The sequence below is a fragment of the Nicotiana tabacum genome, chromosome 3, assembly GCF_000715075.1.
Source record: "Nicotiana tabacum cultivar K326 chromosome 3, ASM71507v2, whole genome shotgun sequence".
Lineage (NCBI taxonomy): Eukaryota > Viridiplantae > Streptophyta > Magnoliopsida > Solanales > Solanaceae > Nicotiana > Nicotiana tabacum.
Genome location: NC_134082.1, coordinates 207,198,293 through 207,223,129, shown reverse-complemented (window position 1 = coordinate 207,223,129; position 24,837 = coordinate 207,198,293). Strand labels below are relative to the sequence as shown.

Below are 24,837 nucleotides of genomic sequence, written 5' to 3'. Positions count from 1 at the left end.
TGACAAGATAGCCGCCATTGACCAAGCCAAAACTTGCTACTATAATTCAGTTAATTATTAGGTCTAAAATATATCTTGTCACTTGAATCCTACTCGATGATCCAACCATAAGACAACGAATACTTCAAAAGGGACAAAATGTCTTACGTTCTTTTTGCTCTACAAATTCAGACATGGAGTCAGAATCACCATTTGCTGTTTTTATTTTTCTCCGACAAATTAAAAAGGATCCTATTAGTGCTAGCAGAGTAGGATTGATTCGTAATACGAAGTTTCTAAGTATAAACTTTCACTAATTAATACTCCCTAAAGTAGTAGAATTGAAGTATAGCATATGACATTGTTTTAATTAAAGGCACACAACAAAAGTAATTGTTCCATCTCCAAATATCACCTTCAACAAAGCATATAGGAGTGTTTACCTAAAATATTTTTCTGGATATATATTCAGTAGAACATAGCAACACAAATTTATTTACTCTTCTTATTTCCTATTTTTGAAAAATTAATAATGTGGAAAAGATATAAACACTAGAGGAAATAATATTATTTTGGCGACTCGCCACTTACTTTTGATGGCGATTAAAGAAGTCACTATGAAATATCATCACGGAAAACCTTATTTCCTATAGTGACAGATACTCTGTATGTGTAGAACCAAGTACAATTTGGAAATCAGCCTTCCTATTTAAGTAATGTCTAATTAAAGAGAACACTAATTTATTCGTGAAAACTGTCTCTAACTTTAGAATCCAAATAATTTGTCTCTCCAAGATCCCATCAGTGTTCAATCTCTTCTTTCTGCTGTTGTTAACGTTGTTTAATAACAAAGCCAATCAAGTAGTCCTGGTATAGGCCATTTCAATCTAGAGTAAATAAAACTGACCATCCCTAATCTATACTTAAAATACTTTAAACCAGGCGTTCTTAACGTGACTTGCGATTAGCTTTGATAGATTACTGATCACTATTCATTAATTATTTAGCTGTCAAATGTGAATGTCACTAGTCACATTACGTGAATATTTAGTAGTGCTGCAATAAACGACGCATGTACTGGACACACTGTTATCAAATTTTCACGAGGGCCAAGCAATATTTCCCAAACTTTTTGGTCTTGTTGTTGTGTACATATAATTTTTTATTATTTCAATTTGTTTTTGGCACGCCCATTAAGAAAAATAATAAATTCTATACAAAAATACCTAGTATGACTAAACTACCCTTAACTAAATATTTAATGTGAGGAGTAAGAAATTTTTTTAGGGATATGTACATCAGGGTAATTTTGTAAAAATAAATTGAATTCTTTCTTGATTATATAAATGGACACTTATTTTGGACCAAAATAAAAAAATAAATTGGTCATTTATTATGTACCGGAGAAAGTAATTGTATTTTAAAATACGAAAACACGTGTGTTTATAATTAATTACACACAGAAAGAGGCCCTTTAGCTTTGGTTACAAGAGCTTTGACCTATTCCTTAATTGGAAATTGAAATTAACGAGAGCCGTAAACGTGAAAGGGTTGCATTGAAGAATGAGCAATAATTACTATGGATTGCTTATTTATTAATTATCTGCTGTCCAGCCAGCAGACATTTGGTTAGCAATCTAATGCAAAAGCTCCACCAAACATTGTCTATATTAAGCTAAACTTTTTTCCTTACCCCTTGATAAATCAGCAAATTAAAGTGCCACACAAATGTTATGTTATAAGGCTTATGTATATCGACAAATGATTGATTCCTTACACAAAAATACAATCGTCATCATTTTGCATATGCGACTATGAGAAAGTCATTTTCAGTCGTAAATATTATTTTACCAAAGCGTGCATACATTTTGAAGATGTGATGTAATTCTTTGAAAGATTTATGTGACATTTTCATCATTGCAGATGAGTAAAATAAAAGAAATTCCCAACTTTTTATATACTACGTACTACAACCTCTTATGGGTAAAAAAAGGAGCAATTTCCACCTTATATTTTACGGAAAAGGGTTCAAAATGCCCCTAAACTGTTGGAAAAGGTTTACAAATACCCTTCATTCACCTATTGGGCTAAAAATATCCCTCAATCTACTTTTTTGGTTCACTTATGCCCTTTGACCATTAGGTCAATGCTAAATTAAAAATAATTATTATTCTTTTTTTAAAACTTTAAAAAAAAATTGAAAATATTTTCGTTTTCTTAAACTAATGCACCAATAGTCCACTAATTTAGTAAAGTCTTTTTTTCAGTTTTACAACAAAAAAAAATCCAGTTTTTTTAAAGCATTTTTTTTTTGTAAAAACTGGAAAAAATTGTAAAAACAGAAGAAAATAATGCTTTTAATAAAATATTTTGGTTTTTTAAAAATTAAAAAAAATATTTTCAAAAAATTATTTTCGTTTTTGAAAAATATTTTTTTTTCCAGTTTTTTTAAAGCATTTCGTTTTTCAGTTTTTTTTAAAGAAAAAATATTTTGTTTTTTTAAATAAAATGAAAAAAATATTGTTCAAAAACGAAAATATTTTGTTGAAAATATTTTTTTTCAGTTTTTAAAATACAAAAATATTTTATTAAAAACATTTTTTTCTTTGTTTTTTTACAAAATATTTTCAGTTTTTACAAAAAAATGCTTTAAAAAAACTGGAAAAAATACTTTTTTTTTTGTAAAAACTGAATTGTTTTCTGAAAAAAAGAAGAAGAAGACTTTACTAGATTAGTGGATTACTGGTGAATTAGTTTACAAAACGAAAATATTTTGTCATTTTTTTTTAAGTTTTACAAAAAGAATAATAATTATTTTTAATTCATCATTGACCTAACGGTCAAAGGGCATAAGTGAACCAAAAAGGTGGATGGATGAGTATTTTTAGCCCAATAGGTGAATGAAGGGTATTTTTAAACTTTTTCCAACAGTTTAGGAACATTTTGAACTCTTTTCTGTAATATCATATAAAAGTGTTATTCCTCTATATTACTCTACGTTACACAAAATAATTATTACTTTCTTTGGTCCTAATATTAGTCATTTTGATAAATATTGAATTCGAAATATTTGACGACATTTCAAAGAAAGTAATAATAAATGATCAAAAGATTACAGAAGCAGTCAAACAGCGAGTCAACTGTAGTAGGTGAGCTGCTCGTGGCTTATGTTTGGTGAACTGCAATATTTACCCATTAATTAGCTTCATTGTATTTGGGTGCACATGCTCGCCACTTAGATGCTGGTAAAACAATGTGGTTAACCTAGTCTTGCATTATGCTCAATCTTCTCCAAATTCCAACCTAAATCAATGCACTGACGTAAATTTCCAGATCCATCAATCTTCTGATGCTTCAACATAATTTCCTCCTTTCTTTTTACCATCTTAACCTCTTTTACTGATCAAAAGTAAGATACTTTATGGTAAATTAAGCCAAAGTCTCATTGAGATTTTCTTATTGAAGAATTACGTAGTATTCTCTGTAACTTATGCTAAGAAAAATTCAGGTTTGTCGGAAAATATATCGTCATACTCTATTCATGTCTCGCATTGCACATGAATTCAATGGTCTTGTAACCAAGTGGGAATACGGTTGTAATGAGAATTTGACCAAATAAATGGATCAATTAAAAGACAAAGGTGACAAGACAAACACTTAAGACAACAGTTTATGAGTATTTCCGTATCCAACTAGCCACTTTATAACTCCCGCCGTGCCAATTAATTGTCATGGACTAATATTTTAAAATATATTTTTCATTATATTGACGTGAGAAAAATATTTAGCAAAAAAAAGACATGAGAAAAATTGCAACTTCTTGTAATTTTTGTATAGTTTTTGAATATTCAAATTTTAATTTTGAAATATTGAGTTGAGCTTCTAAAATTAATCAAATTGACTCTCGAAAAGTGAAACATGACAACTAATATGTGACGAGAGAGTAGTTCCTAATTGAAAGGGGGCAAGTGGTTATTTACTGTAATTATTTTCAAAACTTTGTTTAATGAATGTCTACGAATCCAAAATATTAAATGAGGCAGGTCACGTGGTCGTAGGTCGCTGAAACTTGAAAGAATAAAATTATGGAAGTATAGAAGCTTTCATCAGAGAATAGAAACTGCCATTTTTAGATCCAATGACCTAAAAGTCATATTTTAATAGAGGAACTTCCAGAGGATGTACACAAACGTTGTCAAACAGTAATCAGACCGCACCCTAAACAAAAAACTATTCAAACTCCAACATATTAATATATTAATTATACACTAATTTCATTAGAAGATTGCCTTGGCATTTTGTTTTGATTGCCATAATTCAAAATAATATATAAGAGGTAGCCAACAATAGCACATCATGGGAGGCGTGAAAAACATATCTCCATACACACTAACTCTTTAGTCTCTTTGAGATCATAAATTTGGATTTAAACAACTCTATAGCCTTCACTTTGGTCCTTAAGTTCCAGTTTTTACGGGACAATTTGGCCTCAAACTATGTTACTACGCTTTAAGTTGCTATCCCAATCAAAACTTTGCCCTGTTTACTAGAGAATTATATTCTTGATTTGCAGTGACACTTTTACTAGAGAAACTATGGATAACAAAAGTGATGTGGAAAAGCTTGATGAAGTGATGCTACCTGGTTTTCGATTTCATCCGACAGATGAAGAGTTAGTTGGATTCTATCTTAAGAGAAAGATTCAGCAGAGATCACTTCCTATTGAGCTCATCAAACAAGTGGATATATATAAATTTGATCCATGGGATCTTCCAAGTAAGAAAATAATTCCTCTGCATCTAATTTCCAGTCTCTTTAGGTTCTTTTTCCATTTCTAATTTCTTCACGAATGGGAAACCGTCCTTGCTTTCGTAATAGTAAAAAAAGATTAACTTGTGCACACTGACGTATTGTAGGAAGTAAATGTCCTTATTTTCAGGCTACTAATCCAATTTTTGTGAATGGTTATTTATAGTTATCTTTAGGTCGCCTGATGGTGTATAGAAGTTAAACTAAAAAAGAACCAAGGAAACTTCTTGACCATTTTTTAAACATGCAGTAGCTATCTTCTGCAATCACATAATATGCATCAGGGTTGGTCTCTGTTTATGCATATTTGGAGCATTAATTTGTCTGGTTTTGAAAAAAAGAAGAATGTTTTAAACTATATGATTGTTTCCTTTCAGAAAATCAATATAAATCTTAGACTTGGAGAAGATGGCACACTATTTTTGTTTGCATGTCATTCTTGCATATTATGAACCAGACTCTATTATTTCTTTGACTTCCCAGTTTTTGTCCAGAGCTAGCATCTACAGGGGAAAAAGAGTGGTATTTTTACTGTCCAAGGGACCGTAAGTACAGAAACAGCGCCCGTCCAAACCGAGTTACAGGAGCTGGTTTTTGGAAGGCCACTGGAACTGATAGACCAATATATTCCTCTGATAGCACCAAATGCATTGGTTTGAAGAAGTCCTTAGTCTTCTACAGAGGTAGAGCCGCTAGAGGCATAAAAACTGACTGGATGATGCACGAGTTTCGCCTTCCTACAAGTAATATTGAGTCAGCACAACCCAAGAAATTCTTGGATAGAAATTTTCCACCAAATGTAGGTCCATATTACAGCTTAATTATCCTCCTTATATTCCATTTTAGATTTTGTTATCTTAGTTTAAATCGCTATGTTCAACTTGGTTCCTGCAGGATTCGTGGGCTATCTGCAGAATATTCAAGAAAACCAACTCAATGGCAAATAGAGCTCTTTCTTACTCTTGGGTAAATCCATTATCTGAAGTAGCATCTCCAGAGGTGTTCAATCAAAGTACAACTGTTCATTTCAGCCCGGAGAATCTCTCTTCTTTAACTGAAACTGGATCACTTCTCCACTTATCCAGTACTAATGACTTAGCCTCAAATGTTCCTTCATATAAGACCCTTAATACTATGGTTTCAAGACCATCTTTTCTTTCAAGTCCTAGTACTGAAGTTCCTTGTAACTTCATGTTTTCGTCCCCTGAGGTTTCCATGTTTTTCAACACACACCCCTCCTTAATCACTGATGACATAAAGACCTCTGAGACTATTGATTTTGAAGGTTCAAATCAACAGATGAATAGCTTCTCAATTAGTTCACCACAAGAGATCCAAAGAAGTATAGGAATAGAAGATGATGAGACAGGGTTAAGGAGTAATCAAGATTCAACAAATGATAATACTACACAATGGGAAAACATCAGATCAATTGGATTTCCTTTCAGTTTGACAACTAGTTTGGCTGATGAATGGAAGCCTAGTTTGAGTTGGGATTCTCCTTCATGTCCTAGTGAGATATCCACCACTTACGACTCAACAAACAAATGCTACTCCTAGTTCTACACCCAAACAGAGAACCTCCTGGCTTTATGTACAGCTAGTTCTTCTTTATTTTCTCTTTCGGCATCCAGTATCCGAATTAGTCTGTTTCAGTTACAGGATGCCAAAAGAAAAAAATGGAAGAAGAAAACCTAGTCATAGCACTCAAAAAACAGTGATATCCTGTTAAAAGTTATTGTACAGCTTTATGTTGTATTTTCACTCTTTTGGCTTTCTTCGAATTTAAACATAATATGTTTGGATATTTTTTCCTGTTTCCTCAGTCTTTATTAGGTCCTGAGAGTATGTTTTGTTGCATGTTTTTCCTTTCTCAAGTTGGATTTTTCTCTTTCATTTTTTTTTTCCCTCAAAATTTTATCAGATTAGACGCTGTTTGAGACCTAACAGGCCAACACTACTTTGGCATACATACACCATGTACTACTTGTTGACATAATGATGGTTTGGGAACTCTCTAAAACTTGAATTCTACATTGATTTTTAAGATCTGTTCTAGTTTGTTCTCAAGGAAAAAGAAGTTTTCTTTTACTAATTTGAGAAGCTGTTACCTAAGAAAGGGCGCGTGCAAATTGGATAAATAGCAAGTTAGATCAACTTCAAACTATAATAAGACTGGATCAAACTTTATCCTTAAAATTACCAAGATGTAAATAATATTTCTTAATTATGTGAGCATCTAAAAAGATTTAGAGGTGCTTTTTATGGTTCAGTCCAGGGAGCAACACCATCCCTAAGGGCATATGCAGAAAAGCAATTAGTTGAATTAATGACGCTTAAACTACACTTTCACCTGAGCGATTTGCCCCGGCGTGTTTCTTCGCTGATCGTCCTGCTTTCTTCCCTGCTTCTTCCATTTCATTAGACCTTACTTTTGACCTAAAGGAATTGCTTTCTTTTTTTTAATAAAAAAAAATTGTTAAAGGTGAAAAGAAAATGTCAGAAGTGGGATTTGAACCCACGCCCTCTCACGAGGACCAGAACTTGAGTCTGGCGCCTTAGACCACTCGGCCACCCTGAAAAGCATACAGATGAGTTTGCCAAAATATTTCTAAACGTAAATCAAACAACTAAAAGTCTAAAACAATCGACAAAAACAAAACAAAATAATGTTAGCGACTTGTTTTCGGAAGGAGAACATATAGACCTAGAACCTGTTTGGATTGACTTATTTTAAATTCTTTTAAGCCAAAATAAATTTTAAACCATTTTGTAGTGTTTGGATAAAGTAAAAAAATACTTTTAAACACTTGTTTTTAAGCTAAAATGACAAAAATAAGCCAAAAGCTAGAATTCGACTTTTAACTTAAAAGTCACTTACAAACAAGCCCATCCAAACGGTCTCTTAACAAGAGGTTCGAATCCCATTTTTTACACAACCAATTTTGCATCTCCCCTCAAATTACTTATTAGTATACAATATTCGTAGGTAGAGGAATTTACTCCTTGAATTGGCAAGGGCTTTGTTACGTTTTAGTGCTAGGATCTTTTTACCTTTTATTCTGAGAAAAGAAAAAGGGAAAATTAGCGGACCAGCTAATTCTCCACCGAGGTAAGTGTAAGCAATCGTAGATTTGAATGTCTTACGGCACTTATGAGCCGAACAAACTCCATGAACAAAACATGACTGATATCCCCATGCTTCAATTAACATGGAAAAGTTGTACCTCTAACACCAAAACTCACCACAAACAGGTCTTGGGTCGTTGCTCTTTGGGTTTGGATCTACTCTACTTCCTTGTGTTTGCTCCAGTATATGTTTCAAATCTCACAAACTCATCAATATCAGATTTAAGGGTTGCAGCTGATTGTAACTGAAAGTGATCATTCATTTTCTCTTACACTTTCCAAGGGTTTGAAGAGCTCAAGCATGCATCGTTTCATTTAAAAAGTAGTTATAATCCTAAATTAAATTCAAAAGTTACCATGCATTAAAGTATCACTGAACTGGAAAGAGGAAACAACCTCTCCAGTCAGGTGGCAATAATGTCAACAAGTGAGTCTACAAAACCATACTAGAGCCTCAGATTCTACTAGATATCGAGTACTAGCATTTCAACATGTTCTTTCACACATCTTAATCGTCATCACAGCCCAAGTTAACTGAAAACATAATAGAATTGCAAGAGACTTCAGTGTCTTTATCTTCAGCTCTTTGAGGCAAGCTTTTCCTTTGCCTTCTGGATCTTCAACACCTTTTTCACAATTTTTTGTTCTTCAACCAAGAAAGCCCGGATGATTCTACATAGGTAAATTCATTGACAGATTAAGTACTTGCGCAGAGAAACCCCAGTAAATTCAAAAGCAAATATGCAGTTTCCACTGACAAAAAAGGCATACCTCTCCCTCACAGCACTTCCAGACAGCACACCTCCATAAGCACGATTCACAGTCCTGCGGTTCCTGGACAATCTGGATCTCTTGTATTCAGTAGGTCTCAGGTGTGGAATCTAAACGACAGAAAGAAATTCGTCAATAAATATGTTTCTGCTTAAAGGCCCTTTTTTAGCCTCAAGACAGAAAAAGATGAGGGAAAATTAGCTTATCTTTGGTAATTGTAAGCGGACTGCAGTAAAATTAGGACAACAACAACAACGTAAAATCTCACAGGTGAGGAGCCTGGGAAGGGTAGTGTGTACGCAAACCTTACCCCTACCCCGATGGAGTAGAGTAAAACCAGGACACTAATCCCACAAACATGACTTACCTAATCATGGAGGAGGGACAACCGAACAAGATGATTTAACAGGTTTTCTAATCACTTAATTTCAACCCTTCCATCAGCAAAATGTCCAGCATCCACCACATATAACTTCCTTTTTTAGCTAGGTTTCTTGCTTAGGATTGCAAGTCTTTTTGTTTAGGTTTTCTAGCTTCGTGCATGATAATTCTAGTTTGTCTATGATTTCATACCTTTTCTATTAATTGTTCATGCAGATACATGTAAACAATTTTAAAATTATCCGATATATAAGAACTTAAGATATTCTTGTCACAACTCACAAAAAAAGAAGAAACTATCCATACACCGAGTAGGCCAGCAGTACATCCACTATGAACAGGAAATTTTTAATCTATAAGCTCCCTAGCAGTCTTCCATCATTGTAACAGAAGATATCAAGCACCACTCTTTTGTTCGCTAAATGTCATAAATTTTAAAGACAAGTGAGTAGATGTAAAGAAAGGGGGCAAGAAACGTTTGCCTATGCAGCAAACTAAACTCCAAAGACTTGGAACTATGTGCTTTATCAGGGAAAAAACGTAAATCTTATCTTGTCCATGGACAATTCTTCTAAAACAATTATAGACGATATTCAGCTCTACTTCGTTTATGCATCTTCACTTCGTCTATTAATCAAGATTGAAAGGAGAAACAGAGAAAAGAGTTAAATGCTTAGCCTTCGGGATTGCTAGCTATCCCACTCGAGTACTTTTGGATTTTTCTTCGAATGTACTTATGGGTAATTCCAATTAGTTTTTGGTTCTTCCACAGAACAAGTAGTTTTTTCCTTTTCCCTATTATACGACATCGATGTTTCAAGCTTCAAAACTTGGTGTATGACCCCCCCCCCTCCTTTCTCTATTTCACCATGTGTATAACAGATTTGGTTCACCAATAAGTATTCAAATTATAACTACTGATGTGAGCCTACCACACACTCCGTGTGTACTACCTTTGCCATTGAACCAAAGCATGGGGTGCCACATAACAAGTACTTTTGCTTATTTAGTATCACGTCATTACTATGAATCATTCCCTTAACGCATCAATATGGCTTGAAACCGTTCATTCTGAGTTCACAATTTGACAGATACAAATAGGACATGGCTAACACAATTCTCACGGACAGGAGAAACTGAAACCTGGATCACAGCATGGTGGAACTTGGAAACGAATCACAAATAAAACCATAAAGGGAATAATGAAACTAACCCCTTGGATTCTCTTCCCAGTAACTGGACATTTTGGGCCGCTAGCTCTCTTCTTGGTGCTCTGATAAATTAGCTTTCCTCCTAGTTTTCCCAAAAAAGAAAACATCACGCTACATCAGTTATCACATTTCACTGAGCACATTCAACCCACTCTATAACAAACAAGTAACACTGTTAAATGTATGTATAGAGTACTAGGCGCTCTACTCACTTCCGCTCAAAATTCATAGACAGTGTTTATAATTTCATGACAAGTACTCTATATTTATAACAATTCTACACGCTGAATTAAAATACTGGATCTGCCTTGTACAGACAACAAGCACAGTGTTGAGGCAAATTGAAATCAAATGAAAAAACTTTTACAAACTAGATTATGGTATGAAGCAATACCAGGAGTTTTGACAACCCTATGTTGATTGGATTTGGTGGCATAGCTGTGCCGCTTTCGATATGTAAGTCTCTGAACCATCTTTTCAAGTAGATGGAGTTTTTCCGCTTCTCTACAATGGTAAGATAAGAATGGACCAAAAGACTTAGTGCGAAGTGACGATATGCATTTATATAGCGGATTATGTATTGTTTGCAAACCCTAAATCAGCTGGCCATGTTTTACAAAAGCCATCTAATTTTGAGAATATTACAAAATAGCCTCTCTGTTCACGTAAATTTGGCTGACCCCCTTTTTTCTTAAACAAAAAAAAAAAAAAAATAGATATGGCCTAAAGGGAACACGGAAGAAAAAAAAAATAATAATTATAAAGTGAAGAATTGAACTCTTATCAACAAGAAAAATTTAATAGTCAATTTAATAGTCAATCAGTTGAACTACTAAGATTCTCATATGTAAACGAGACCGACTCAATTAAGCAAAGTTTAAGCACATCTTCATGTGGTTGCTCTCATTTCTTGTTTACGAAAATTGTTTGGTAGAAAAGAAAATAGTTTTGCATTTTTCAAAATCTTTGCAAGAAAGAAATATAAAGAAATAAAATCCTTTTTCTCTTCGATAAAATAATTTAAACTTGTATTTGGTGGTAGCAACTTAGCCCTTTCTTGTTAATTCTTAACCAATATTGTAATTAACCGAAATGGCTTTCTGGCCACTTAAACTTGATGGAATTTTAAAAGTCAATACATAAACTTTCAATTCTTCCATTTGAACACTCGAACTCATTTTTCCCCTAACTAATAAACACATTTGATCATTGATCATGCCCATGTGGCATCAGTTGGTCCTAATGAGCAAGCAACGTGAAGAACACGATGCACAGGAGCGTGAAATCCCCCTTCCCAACACCCAACAGTACAAAATGGATTGTATTTAAGTGCCTTCTTATTCATTCCTTCTAAAATACCATCTTCCTCCATTTTTTAAAATCTGAAGCTCCAGTTTTATTTTATTTTTCTTTCTCAGATAGTGAAAATGATGGAAAATCGTATATTTTGTAATTGTGGAGTTGAAGCTAAGTTTTGCATCACTACCAAACGAAGCTCGACCAGAATAAGATTAACAGATAATAAACGAAAAAAAAAATAGGTGAGTGATTATGATCGATTTTGGAAGGGGATGAGTGATTATGATCGATTTTGGAAGTTCATCCAGCACGGCTAATCTCACCCCGTATCTACCACCGTAAACAAGTCCTTTTGGAGTGTTGGAGCGAGAAGACTTAGAGAGCGAGCGGCCAGTACATGAAAGTATCATATTTTTGGTAATTCTTGTAACATGAAATAAACAATTTCAAAACCCTAGAAATTGATTCTGAAATGGGTACTTTGAAGCCGATTGATTTGAAATGTCACCGAAAATGTTGACAAAAGCTATAATTTGAATAGATTTATAGGATCTTTTTTCTTCTTTTCTTTTTTGTGAATTACACTAGTCTATAGCATTTGGAGCTATAGTTTAGGTCGGATAATTTGTAGAGTTTGCGTGAACAGAGGAACATAGAGAATCGCGAATGAACAGGGGAGGGTTTGGTCAGAGAGAGGTTAAAATGAGGGGAGGGGCCGATCTATGGAATGAAAGAGGAGACCCCAATCTGTGGGGTTAGGATTTTCGTGCCCTTGACGTGCAAGACATCCATTAGTCATTTGTTGACTGGATGGAGACGTATGTGTATATGTAATACATGCGCACATGGTCTCTTGTCAAATATGTTTATTAGTTATGGAAAAATGAGTTTGAGTGTTCAAATGAGAAAGTAGAAAGTTTATGCATCAGCTTTTAAAAACTCGACAATTTTAAGTGGCCATGAGGCCATTCTGCCTTGTGGTTCCAAAAATCTCTGTCTTTACAAGATTTTTTAGGAAAGGGTAAGCTGGTCAATTTATACAACTGTCACGAGTTGAGCAGTAGGGTCGGATCGAGGTGTATTAACATTGACAGAGTTTTGACCAATATTGTCCCTTATCTTTAAGGGTAGGTCTATTCTGGTCCTTCAAATATAACTCTGAGCATGTTTAGTCCCTTAAGCATGCTAAAGTGAAGCACCTTTAGTCTCACTGACACAATATGTTAAAAAATTAACGGTATTATCTAACTCTGATTGATGAAGCAAATCTTCTGCTCTGAAGCAAAGCGTTTCCTCTCCTTTTATTGAATGCAAATTATCACTTGAATTCCTCATTTTTATATAATGTCTTCTAAAATTTTGACCTTAAAAAAAAATTCCTTTTGTGCCAGTTTTCAATGAGAAAATGACATTGTATAGCGCCTGTAAAATAATAACCGAAAAAAGATATAAAATTTGTATATTTTTTGTATATATATATACATTTAAATTTTTCCAAAAAGAAAAATTAAAATTTGAAAAAAAATAGAGTTGCCATGATTCTAGGCATATTATTGAAGCAAATGAATAACCAGGTTGTATTATCATTTTAATCCGTACCAGAAACTATTTATATCTAGTAGCCGAAAAAGTATATAAAATTTGTATAATTTTTGTATATTAACATACAAAATGTATATATATTACAAAAAAGAATATGCAAATTTTATATATTTTTTCGGCTATTATTTTTACAGCGACTATACAACGTCATTTTCTCATTGAAAACTAGCATCGAAAGGGATATTTCAAGGTTAAAATTTTAGAAGACATTATCTAAAAATGAGGAATTAAAGTGATAATTTGTGTTATCCAATAAAATGAGGGGAAACGTTTTGCTTCAGAGCAGAATATTTGCTTCATGAATTAGAGTTCGGTAACACTGTTAGTTTTTGAATATTGCGTCAGTAAGACTAAAGTTGCTCACTTTAGCATACTTAAAAGACTAAATATACTCAGGAATATATTTGAGGGACCAAAATAAAACTAGTCTCAAAGATAAGGTACAATATTTGCCAAAAACTCATCGTTGAGATGAAACTAGAATTAAATTAAGGACACCTAGCTTAACAGATTTGCGATTTCAATATGGCGAAGGTGGAAGTTGCAGAAATGCAGAGCTCCGTCCACGAAAAAGATAAGAATGTTTTGGAGTTTATGGATTCAACTGACAGCTATCTAGTTCTGATGAATTCTCTCTCTTCATCACTTCGCCAGGTTACAATTTCTTCCTTTCCTTATAGTTTACCCCTCTATTGTGATTTGATTTTTTTTTTCTCCAAACGAGAAAATCCGAGTGCTCGATTAGATATGTATATATTCCGCTATAATCCTCTCTATCCCTAATTTAGTACGGATCCAGAATTTGGTGTAAATCGATTTGCAGCTATGCTTTGTGTGTGTACATATAATATGTTACTCATAATGAATATTTAAGTTTGATTAAGCTGATTGCAAGTGGAAGAATATTCAAATTTGTGCAATAACAGCTGTCGATCCAATAAAGTTGCTATAGTATTTACTTTGCATTTGCTTACATGGCAGGGATGGTTTGAGTTGGCGAGTGCTAGGCATTCCATGGGTGCTTCACGTATCAATAGTGCTTTGTTTGACCTCAAGTATCATTCTGCTGCCACTACGTTGCAGTTAAACAATTTGGATGGTAAATCCATACCTTTTTTGCAGCATTTGTGCATTTTACTTGACGGCACACAAAATTATCTGTATCATGTTCATTCTGTAGTGGAACTTCTCTTCTGCTAGTTTACATAACCGCATTGAAATTAGTAATTGTATTGTAATGTTTTTGATATGTAGCTGGGCCTGAATTGGAGAAATTGCATTTCAGTTTGTGTAAGTGGGCATCGTCTGAGAGTCCAAAAAGCTCTTCTGAGGAAGCAAAATTTGAGGAGGATAAACTATTACAGAGGAAATCCAGTAGCCCAAAGGTTCTGAAGCAGGACGGTTCCTCAAATTCTGGTACAGAATGCATGTTTCTGGCTCTTTTAGCACTCATAATGTTTCTTAAAAAGTAGTTTAAAGGAGAACAGATACTAGGCAGTTAACATAATATAAAGTAAAGCACCTACTAGGTTCTAATACGTACTAGACCTGAATTTTCAGCTACTCTTACTGAGGTATAAGCATGGAAATGTTTCTCTCTCAGTGTTTGTAGTACAGACTACATGACAATATTTCTGACTTTGTTCCTTCAGCACCTGATTTGTTAGTGCCATGGAAGTCCAGTTTAAGGAATGCTTCTTCGACACTTACAGCAAAAGATAATGTAATATATAACTGAATAAAGGAGGCATCTTCTATTCCTTTACCTGAATTAAGCATCTATCACAACAAAGATTCTAACTTTCTTTCTTTTTACATTTTTAAAGAAGTCCAGGAAGAAATGCCAGAAGCTACTGAATCACCACGTACGGTTGATGATCAAGTAAGTGGCTTAGTAGGTGGTATGATTTTATTAGGCGATGCTTGCCTCTGGAACTTATAGTGCATTTTTCAATTACTCTCCCAATCCATGCAGTACCTACCCCCCCCCCCCCCTCCCAGGAAAAAAGAAACAGAAATCCCCATCTATGAAACGGGTAAGCTAGGATATTCAACCTCTAATTGAGTTAGTTGATCGAATGCATGAATAGTTCTGAAAATGTAGCTTGCCAGAGTCACCTTTCAATGCAAAAGACTCTGCAGGTACTGACACCATATCTGAATGCTCCGTGCCCGATAAGTTTATTTAATATTTATATAATTCTGTTCAGAATATTGAGTACCATCTGAAAAAAAAAAATATTCAGTGACGTGATTTGGATTGAGTCCTTTCTTTTCTTCTGATAAGGATTATCAAATTTTATTTCTGTGATGTGATTTGGAAATGAATATCGATAACCAAACATTTTTTAAACTTTTGTAAACTTGTTTTTAGCTGACATATCTTCCCAATTGTATTATCCCCTCTCTTCATTCAAAGTTTCCTGCAATTTTCCTCTGTGTGAATTCATAAAACTGAAATGAAGAAATATCTTCTTCTTCTTCTTCCGTATTCTATCAAGCACTATGAAAGCCATAGCTAGTTTACTTTTTGCTTTCTATACATGGATTTCAGCTTAATTATGTTCCTACAATCGTTCCACATTGCCTCTTCTACTAATTACAAGTACCACTAGTCTAATTTAGTTTGTGGACATGCAAAATGTATATTCTTTGTCTCAGCTTAGTTCACAATATTCCAAAATGACAGAATATCCCATAATTAAGATTCCAAGTCAATAAACATTGTGTTTATTATTTGACCCTTGAAGTGACATGTTTTGAAGAGACTATTTCTCTTCTACATGTCAAGTTGTCTATCAGCTTTTCAAACCATCATTCACTAACTCTAATGAAATTGTCCATCAACTCTCCTTTGTTTTGATATCCGAGCTAGTAGCCAAAATTGGATAAGTGAAGTGCAAATCTACAAGGTTTGAGTTTTACGTTTCTCAACCTTTTGGTTAAGATCAAGATTAATAAATCTGCAAAAGTTGGATTTTCAGAGTTCAGCTTAGATATATAATCAAAGATACCTAAGTGGATTTCATACTTTTTTGGCAATACCTTTTAACTTTCCCATTTACAGATGTTTTTTGGACTCAGATCAATCTTACTAATCTATTTTCCTGGTTACCTCTCTTTTTATTTATTTGGCTTTGAACATTATTGCATACATCAAATTTAATGTTATTGTATTTCTTTACTAGGCTCGAAAAGAGCGGCTCAAGTCATTATCCATGTTTGGGATGCTGGTCTCTCCCAAGCTTCGAGCTGCCCAATTGTCATTTGAGACAGGTAAATTGCTTTCATACCTCCAGAACCATCAGAAGTACCTTTTTACCTAGGTCTACTGGAGATCAAAGTGACTTGGAGTGCCAAAAAATCCCGGGCGAAGTTAACCTTTTGAGAGTTTAGAATATTAAATAGAAATGACGTGTGCGTGAGAGACAGGGTGGTGTATGTCTCTCTCTTCTCTAGCCAAATATACTGTGTGAACTCTAGAGCGGGTGTTTCTAACCATCTACAGGACTCACTGAAATCTGGCATTAACTTTGTGGCTTATCTATGTATGCAATCCTTCTTTGCCTCATCTTGGTAACATGAGTGCCTTTATCTTTTGCAGCTCTGGAAACTCTCGTAGAAGTAGCAAATAAACGGGCAGACCTGCTTAATGCTTATGACCAGGTGCGAGAAAAGATGGAGAGCACCACCAAATGACCAAAGGTAATACTTCTCTTGGTTCCTTAATCCGTGGGTGTTTGTTTTCTTTTCTTTTTGGGGTTCTGAAAAATAATCAGTAATGAGTGCACATTAAGTTCAAGTACACCTTATTCTTGTTGTATTTTTGTAAGATAACATGTTTTCTTATGTGCCTTTACCAGAAGCCCTGTCTGGAGACCTCGCCTCCTTCCGACCTTGCTCAGTAGCCTGCATTCTTCGCCAGAGGGGATTAAATCGAATAAATGCAAAAAGGGTCCCACCTAAATAAGAAAAACAAAAAGGAGAAAAAGAAAGATGAGGAACAGACTCAAAGGTCTGGAGATGGTGGCATTGGTGAACCAGAGAGATGATGCATTATCTGAACTGATCTATTTTTAGAACAAGTTTCTTCATGCCTGCTGTCCTTTCCGCAAGCGTGTATTTCTGCTTAGCTGTAAGATTCTCTGGTGTACAGCTCTTGCACATTTCGTATGGCTTTTTCCACAGTGCAGGGATTTAATTTGTGCAATTAACTCGAAACTTATGAGCTATGGTTAACTAAATGAATCAAGTCTTACTATGTTAAGTATTGATATCTAGAAAGAATTTTATTGTGATGGAATGTTTAAAAATTCCGTTTTGAGATGTCATCTAAGCAGCATACTTACTGTACTAAGATGCCAAATATTACCATTCGATCTTATGACAATCCATTCGCTACTTTCTGTTTTGGAAGCTTTCCTGTACTCTTAACTTTATTACAAAGTTGGACGTGCAGAAAGAAATGAACAAACTTTCAGCAGGGAGGTCATACTAAAACCATCCTCCTGGTGCTTTCTTCAAAAAGTAACTAGAAAGCAGCACATGAAACAGGGGAGAAAAAAGATTTGAAGTGGTACGGTATGTGCCCTCATCTTGCGTTATTCTGGCATTGATACCCATTTCATTTGCATTATTGCATAAGAGCAGCTTTGCTTCACATGGATGTCGTAGTATGACATTCGACTTCGTAGTCTTCTAAATATTTGGATAGCTTTCAACTCAAGCTCGAACGAAAGGTTATCGGGATTAGGTATTATTCTTCTAATTGTTTCCCACAGTTTTTCAACCATATGTGTGGAGAGAATACCTATGATTAATGAATTGAACCATGAGTAGAGTTCGTTGTTTGATATCCCAGTAGATAAATTTAACAGTGGATTCACTCCTTATATTCCATCTATCACTATTTTACTCAATCAACGGATGGTTTTATGTAACCAGGAGCCAGTGCATGCTGGATTGCATTTAATCTAATAGCATGTTTGGCCAAGCTTTTAAAATCAGCTTATTTTGAGAAGTGATTTTCTCAAAAGTACTTTTCAAGAAAGTGCTTTTGTTGATAAGCAGTTTGTGTTTGACTAATTAATTTGAAAAACAAGTATTAGTATTTGACCAAGCTTTTAAAAACTGCTTCTAGGTGTATTTTTCTCGAAAGTGCTTCTCAAAAAAGTATTTTCGAAGAGAACCTATTTTTTGCTGCTTCTCAAAAACTACATTTGCTTCTCTTCACAAACACTTTTTTTTTTTCTAAAAATTTGGCAAAACACTTCAATTTTTGGAAAAAAACACTTTTGGCCCACAAAAAGCTTGGCCAAATAGGCTAAAGTTTGTAAGGTGTGTTACTTAATTATGCGAGAACCCCACAAAACCACTATTGTACTACTACTTGTTTACACAGTACAATTGGTGGACTTACTGTCAGAAATCGGATTCAGTCCTTAAAATATATTAATGTATGAGTGTGCGAGTTCCTTCTCTCTTTTCTTTTCTTTTCTTTTCACCTTTATATTACAGCAAGTGATGCAGTTAGTTCAGTGCACGTTTCTTCGTGCAAGAGACTGACTTTCCCAACATGTCACTTCATGTTCATCAGAAGTTACCTTTAGTTCGCAATTCACTCTTTGGAGTTGGGGAAACTTCCTACTGTAAAAGATAAATAGACGAGGATGAAGCTACCTCCTTTCACGGCCAAAAGATTTAATAAACAAAGAAATTTGTTGGCATAATTGATACTAAAATTTGACTATTATATTAACAAGGGAAGAGCAAAAAAGAGGGTTCTACATGTATTTTCCTTTGTGCAAAACTAATCCTACTTAATTTGTTGTGACACCAGACTAGTTGATCTTTTGTTAGCCTTGACATGTTCAGGACCCTAGCCACTAATTTCATGTCTACTTGACAGAAAAAGTAAAGTACATGATCTGAATCCTCTTCTCTTTGCTTCCTGAACTTCCTCAATATGCAATTTCCACTTCTCAAAACATCCTGCAGCTTCTTCTCTTTCTGCATTTTTCCATAAAAATTGAGATTAAGCAGTCCATGTCATTGTAGATTCCAATTATAAAAACAGATATTTTGAGACTTAACATAAATAAGTAAATAAAAATATTCTTATCTCTACCATCTTAAGCTTTCATATGATATAATAACTAGAGAAAGCAAATGTCTGTGACAAACTTAGAAACTAACCTTTTCAAGATTTTTTCTGATCTCCAGTAAAAGCTCTAGATCGTCCTCTTCTTGAACCTCTGGATGAATTCCCTTTTGACCTTTCGCTTTTGCCATCACACTATAGCAATCTTTATCAGCTCTGACAAAGCGCCAAAATATTCGTATTGATTCTTCCAGTATCTCCACTAGCATGTCATTTTTAATTGAATAGTCATCTTTCTCTCTTGTTCTTGCCTTGTTTCTATCTTTCACTCTGTCATCTGCATATCACTTTGTAAATTTAATACACTATATCTAGAGGTGTCAATTAATCCATTTTTAGTAATTCTCTCAACCCGTCCAAGTTTACAGGGATTGAGTTATGACATATTTGTTAACTTTATCCAAGTTGAACCCAAAATTACCACCATCAAGCTATTGGGTCAAAACGGATCAAAATAGTAACTCAACTAATCAAATACAATCCAAACATACAAAATGAAGTTTGGAAACCTAGAATTAAGTAAAAGCTAATAATTTTAAAAAAATTAAGTTTTTTTTCACTTCGTTCCTTTTCCAAAAGAAGAATAAAAAGGAGGAGAGGTCGGGTCATGTTGGATGAGCTGGGTTATGACTCGTTACTCTTCTTTTGACTCGTCTTGAGCCAAATAAACTTTTGGTAAATTGGATCATGACCCATTATTTGATTTGACCAATTTTGACCCGCCCAAATGTGAAGAACCTGCTCATTTGCCACATCTAATTTTATCCACCAACAATCAAGTAACAAGAGCAAAAAGGAGAGATGTCTTTTCAGATACTAACCTCTTATAACAGGAACTTGAAGAAGATTACGAAGATCATATCGGCCCTTGATATAATATTGAACTCTATGCCCTTGAAAAGGCTCATTTTCTATAAATCTTTGCATGAGCACTTGAAACTGTTGAAAATCTCCAGCAACTTCATTGTATTTTCGGATCCCACGTGGGTCAGAATCCCACAAATTTAAAGCCTTCATATATTGCCAGTGCAGAAATTCCCAGGAAAGGCACATCTGTCCAACGTATACCACTTCCAAATCACTCTGCAATTCTTTGATAAACTTTACCATTGGGTCAATGTCGTCATGACTTTTATGTTTGAATAGCCTAATATTTTGTGAGACAAGGGATTTTAGTGTTGGACCTGAAGATTTCTGGTTGAAGAGTAATTGCAGTGGATCTTTTTGCGGATCTTTCTGCAAATAACCTGTAAACATTTTGGATTAGAGCCACAAAATGTTTAAAAGGTTTAAGTTATAAGATCCTTTTAAACTATCAGCGTTTAAAGCAAATTAGCTACCATATACTTTGTGAGGAACCAAATTCAAAGCTCGTGACTTTTCTAAGAAACAACAAGGAATTTTGCGAAGCAACTAGATGAACATTTTTGGGGAAGAAAACTATGATCTGCTATGTAAGCAGTGGCGGAGCCACCTTATGCAAAGGGGTGTCAAAATTGACATCTCTTTGCCGGAAAATTACACTGTTTAGCTAGGTCAAAAGTTTATTTTTATGTATATATACTATATGTTGACTGCCCTTTTTCTTCACGTGTTTATTTATTTATAATTTGACACCCCTAAGTAAAATTCTGGCTCTGCCACTATACATATGCAGTCAATAACAAATCCAATAAATTTCAAAGTCAAGATCATCTTAAGCAAATTGTTTGTCGTTGGCCAACAAACGTATGTGTATAAGCTATGAAAGTATAAAAGGTACAACTATCCAGATATGGTCATACACAAAAGGTCAGCATAGGCTTTTTAAAATTATTCTTTTACTTGTGTATTCTGTGCACACAGCTTCACTAGAAAGAAACATGTACATACTTCTAGCAAGTGCAGTAGTATATAATAAGGACATCTTGTTGTGTAATCTTCCTCTTCGTGTGAATGGTCCTTAACTAGTGTGTGTTTAAACAACATTTTGACCTACTCAAATTGTATAAAGGGCAGCCCAGTGCACTAAGTTCCCGTTATGCGCGGGTCCGGGGAAGGGCCAGACCACAAGATATGGATTCAGAATTTGAAGTTTATGGGTTCCTATTGTAATATTAAATTAATATACAATAATAACTGGGTTCACAATTAAATAATTATGGATATTTAATGGATTTTTTAATAAAAATAGGGTCTCTGCAAAAGTTACTGGGTTCCCGGGAACCCAGTAACTATACTCTACATCCGCCACCGACTACAAGAGTCTATTCTACGCAACCTTACCTTGCATTTCTGCAAGAGGTTGTTTCCAGGGCTCGAATCCGTATCCTCCTATTCACATGACAACATTATCCAATTTAAATTGAATAAACTTAAAAAAAATGTCGAAATTGTGTATTATTATCTAACCTTTTGTTTTTCACATGGACAAAAACATAAAATAGGAGAAAGGTCGAAAGTGTAAGCCTTTTCACTAGGGCCGACCTCTGTTCCTTACATCATGAATCCAATGCATTGCTTTCATGTTTACTATTATGAATTTCAGGAGCCCCAGCAAAACTAGATCTTGTGGGTCCAATATTAAACTTTTGAAATAATTAAAGGTGAACCACTTTATTCTTTTCAGTAGATTACTTTTTTGTACAGAACAATGAAATATGATGGTGAACATGGACATTAATCCTGGTGCACCCGTTAGGTAATGACTAACATAATGATACTTTCCATGATTATTTAGCAGAAAAATAGCCTATCTAAAAAAGAGTTTAGCTTTTATACGCCGACCTAGTATAAAAAGAAATTATGTAGTTTAGAGTTGTGACTGACCTATTGCATACATCTTCTGATACGTCAAAATGTCAAATTTGCGCATTCTTTCTCTGTAACTCTTGTAGAATTTGTGAAGTTCGCTCATGCAATCTTCGCGATGAAGCATTTCATCAATCTTCCATGGTTGTAATTCGTCCATTGTTGGAGACTCAGATTCTTCCAAAATAGTAGGCAGACCCGTGGCTCGGACTTTTCTAATTTCCATCTTTAATTGTTCAATCAATTCTTGATGTTCCCACAATGACTCTAATTTGTTTGCATCCCCAGTTGAATCAACAACCGCTGCATTGTTTGACTTGAGATTTTCAGACTTTATCGAACCATTTATTATTAACTTGTCATCTTCTGTAACAAATTCTACAATTTTAGCCTTGTCCAAATCTTCATCAAAATCATTCTGTGATAAAAATTCTGAGTCCTCCATTGTATCATTATCACTCTCCTCAAAATCCTCAGGTTCAAGATTTTCTTCAGACAATTCAAGATTTTTTGCTTCTGAATAATCAGCATTAATATCATTCAAAGAATCAAGCTCAAATTCACCTCCAAAATCATCATCTGATAAAAATCCATCACTGTAGGAATTTACTAATCTGCTCATAAGAGAACGCATATGCTCAAAACCAACTGATACAGAATCTGAATCTGTACTCAACGAATCTTTTTCTGATTGAAACAGAAAGTCATCAGTAAAATCTGAATCACCCAAAAATTGTTTGCATACAGTATCTGATTCTCCTTCCACGAATTTCATTCCCTCAATTTCCTTAATTTCATCTTCCTCCTGAATGCCTTCTTTTTTACTAGGAACATGTGGAATAGAAACTGTTTCTTTAACATTCAGGTTCACAACTTCTGGTTCTTGTATTAAGCTGCTAAAATTCTTGACAGATACAAACTCAGAGGTGACAAGTTCACCAGTTTCATTTTTGCTCTTACTAAATTCCTCATAGGTTGGGAATTTAAAGTTAAAACAAAACTCAGTTTTCTGCAAATTGTCATTCTTGTCTGAATACGCATACTCAACAACTTCCTCAAAAGCTTCGAACTTGGGTTCTAATTCTTTCTCAGACGTAACATTGTCGGATTCTTTTTGGTCTTCTTCTTCAGGCAGAACGTCAAAAAAATCTGAATTGTCGTTTAAAGGAGCGTGACCCCTTCTTAATCTGTAATTCCCAAAAAAAAAAATGAAACTTTTAAAAAATAAATGGAGGATGTTTTAATCACAAACAAAATAACGTTACTGAAAAGAATGAAACTTGATACCTGAGGAACAATGTAGGGATGAAGCTGAACAGAGGAAACAGATAGATGGAAACAGAGACCAAAAGGGTAGCAAGTAACAAAAACAGATTTTGATAGAAAATCCGAGAGTAGAAATCCATATTCAGAGAAATGAAAAGGGTGGTGAGAGAAAAGAAGTTTGGGAATTGGCCATGGATTTATTTAACACCACTATGGAAAATTCAGTTTGAAGGAACAAAACAGAGAAATTCAGAGCAGTTTGAAGGAAAAATCATAGCACGTTTGAATTATGCAAAGCGAGAAACCGACTCAGTACCTGTAAAAAATACACGAACTCATGTCAAAAGTTGAAAAATTCGCAAGAAAAAGTTCATTCTGGGTCGAGAAATTGAAACCTGACCTAACTGGAGAATTTCACAGAACACTTGAGAGAATGATAGCAACCAGTCATCATCTTGGCCTAACTCTGGTCAAATTCTAATTAGTAATTGGGTTTGTTATAAAAGGTCGACTACAGAATCGGAATTATCAGTTGAGAAGTCCGGTTCTTGCTGCTTATTCTTTGCAGACGAGAATGTTTGGAGAGTGGGGGAGGGGGGGTTGGAGGGGTAAATTGGGGTTAAATTTGAGAATTTGCATCTTCTCGTTTTTTTTTTCCTTTTTCAGTTGCATTAGGGACTTAAGTTGCAAATTCCATTTCACGCCACAATATTTGCAAATTCTATTTCACCCCACATAATCTTTTCCTCTTGTTGCTTTAAGTCCATATTCGAATATAATAATGTTGGAAAATCTCTACATACTAAATCAATTACTTTTAGTACTAAAATTTTAGAGCTTGTTACGTGTAAATTAATGTGAATTCTCTTCAAAATGGCATGAATACTCATTTGTGTACAAGTTTAGCATTTGCTAATGTTATTGCATATTAGTCAAGGCGGACCCATGCGTATGGGTGAGGGTCACCGGACCCCGTAAATTTCGACTGAAATCCTGTATATATATATATACCTTGTAATTGATTAATTTAAAGTAATCGGCACCCTGAACACTAAAAATCTTTAGGAAGCACTGGTTGAGCAAAATAATGTGCCCCCGACACGTAAAAATTCTGGATCCGCCTCTAATATTAGTATTTGTTGTATAACCTTTTCCAAGTAAGAATTTTGTCTTACACACACATATCGTGTTGTATTTCTAATTATCCATATAAATTGAGGATCTCTCCGTAAATTTGAGTCATGTAACTTTTACGATCAACTGGCCAATTTAGTAGTTGTATAGTATAATTAATTTGTGAAAAAAGTTTTAGATCACGTTATATGCAAATTTAGATCATTTTTAAAATTGTGCGTGTGGTCTTTGCAGTCTGCACATAAAATATTATTTTCCTATACGTTTTAAATTTGCTTATATTTCCAATTTGTTTTCTAGTAATTT

General features: G+C 34.4%; 4 protein-coding genes and 1 non-coding gene across 6 annotated transcripts; 2 read left to right on the top strand and 3 right to left on the bottom strand.

Annotated features, from left to right (window-relative positions):
- Positions 1 to 4,304: 4,304 nt before the first annotated feature.
- On the top strand, positions 4,305 to 7,135 carry LOC107768929 (putative NAC domain-containing protein 94). Its single transcript, XM_016588103.2, has 3 exons — positions 4,305 to 4,755; positions 5,283 to 5,587; positions 5,683 to 7,135. Exons 1-3 carry the CDS (start codon positions 4,575 to 4,577, stop codon positions 6,346 to 6,348), a joined length of 1,152 nt encoding a protein of 383 aa, XP_016443589.1. The 5' UTR covers positions 4,305 to 4,574; the 3' UTR covers positions 6,349 to 7,135.
- Positions 7,136 to 7,285: 150 nt separating this feature from the next.
- On the bottom strand, positions 7,286 to 7,369 carry TRNAL-CAA (transfer RNA leucine (anticodon CAA)). The gene has a single exon. It is a non-coding gene; the product is annotated as a tRNA-Leu (tRNA).
- Positions 7,370 to 8,256: 887 nt separating this feature from the next.
- LOC107768952 (large ribosomal subunit protein eL34-like) lies at positions 8,257 to 10,832 on the bottom strand. Its single transcript, XM_016588133.2, has 4 exons — positions 10,675 to 10,832; positions 10,283 to 10,362; positions 8,689 to 8,798; positions 8,257 to 8,589 (listed from the first exon to the last, which is right to left on the bottom strand). The coding sequence occupies exons 1-4, from the start codon at positions 10,751 to 10,753 to the stop codon at positions 8,496 to 8,498; spliced, it is 363 nt and encodes a 120-aa protein (XP_016443619.1). The 5' UTR covers positions 10,754 to 10,832; the 3' UTR covers positions 8,257 to 8,495.
- Positions 10,833 to 13,658: 2,826 nt separating this feature from the next.
- LOC107768920 (uncharacterized) lies at positions 13,659 to 17,449 on the top strand. Its single transcript, XM_075250472.1, has 7 exons — positions 13,659 to 13,835; positions 14,163 to 14,280; positions 14,436 to 14,597; positions 15,008 to 15,063; positions 16,370 to 16,457; positions 16,786 to 16,886; positions 17,045 to 17,449. Exons 1-6 carry the CDS (start codon positions 13,707 to 13,709, stop codon positions 16,878 to 16,880), a joined length of 648 nt encoding a protein of 215 aa, XP_075106573.1. The 5' UTR covers positions 13,659 to 13,706; the 3' UTR covers positions 16,881 to 16,886; positions 17,045 to 17,449.
- A 1,431-nt stretch (positions 17,450 to 18,880) lies between these two features.
- LOC107768945 (uncharacterized) lies at positions 18,881 to 24,032 on the bottom strand. 2 transcript variants are annotated; one of them, XM_075250471.1, is made up of 7 exons: positions 23,798 to 24,032; positions 23,419 to 23,713; positions 22,150 to 23,318; positions 20,526 to 20,588; positions 20,163 to 20,432; positions 19,377 to 19,618; positions 18,881 to 19,190 (listed from the first exon to the last, which is right to left on the bottom strand). In XM_075250471.1, the coding sequence occupies exons 2-7, from the start codon at positions 23,535 to 23,537 to the stop codon at positions 18,936 to 18,938; spliced, it is 2,118 nt and encodes a 705-aa protein (XP_075106572.1). In that variant the 5' UTR covers positions 23,538 to 23,713; positions 23,798 to 24,032; the 3' UTR covers positions 18,881 to 18,935. The 2 variants fall into 2 exon arrangements, with proteins under 2 accessions (XP_075106572.1, XP_016443610.1); XM_016588124.2 differs by having other exon boundaries at positions 20,163 to 20,588.
- Positions 24,033 to 24,837: the final 805 nt, after the last annotated feature.

Bases quoted from the DNA above. Each gene is read 5' to 3' on its own strand.
- LOC107768929 (XM_016588103.2), top strand. From the start codon at position 4,575: ATGGATAACAAAAGTGATGTGGAAAAGCTTGATGAAGTGATGCTACCT. The intron at 4,756-5,282 runs GTAAGAAAATAA...GTTTTTGTCCAG, and splicing joins TGATCCATGGGATCTTCCAA to AGCTAGCATCTACAGGGGAA. The intron at 5,588-5,682 runs GTAGGTCCATAT...TGGTTCCTGCAG, and splicing joins ATAGAAATTTTCCACCAAAT to GATTCGTGGGCTATCTGCAG.
- LOC107768952 (XM_016588133.2), bottom strand. From the start codon at position 10,753: ATGGTTCAGAGACTTACATATCGAAAGCGGCACAGCTATGCCACCAAA. The intron at 10,363-10,674 runs GTATTGCTTCAT...TGGGAAAACTAG, and splicing joins TAGGGTTGTCAAAACTCCTG to GAGGAAAGCTAATTTATCAG. The intron at 8,590-8,688 runs GTATGCCTTTTT...TTACCTATGTAG, and splicing joins GGAAGTGCTGTGAGGGAGAG to AATCATCCGGGCTTTCTTGG.
- LOC107768920 (XM_075250472.1), top strand. From the start codon at position 13,707: ATGGCGAAGGTGGAAGTTGCAGAAATGCAGAGCTCCGTCCACGAAAAA. The intron at 14,598-15,007 runs GTACAGAATGCA...ACATTTTTAAAG, and splicing joins GGACGGTTCCTCAAATTCTG to AAGTCCAGGAAGAAATGCCA. The intron at 15,064-16,369 runs GTAAGTGGCTTA...TTTCTTTACTAG, and splicing joins CACGTACGGTTGATGATCAA to GCTCGAAAAGAGCGGCTCAA.
- LOC107768945 (XM_016588124.2), bottom strand. From the start codon at position 23,537: ATGGATTTCTACTCTCGGATTTTCTATCAAAATCTGTTTTTGTTACTT. The intron at 20,589-22,149 runs GTCAGTCACAAC...AAATGTTTACAG, and splicing joins TCAGAAGATGTATGCAATAG to GTTATTTGCAGAAAGATCCG. The intron at 19,191-19,376 runs GTTAGTTTCTAA...GGAAAAATGCAG, and splicing joins TCAGAAAAAATCTTGAAAAG to AAAGAGAAGAAGCTGCAGGA.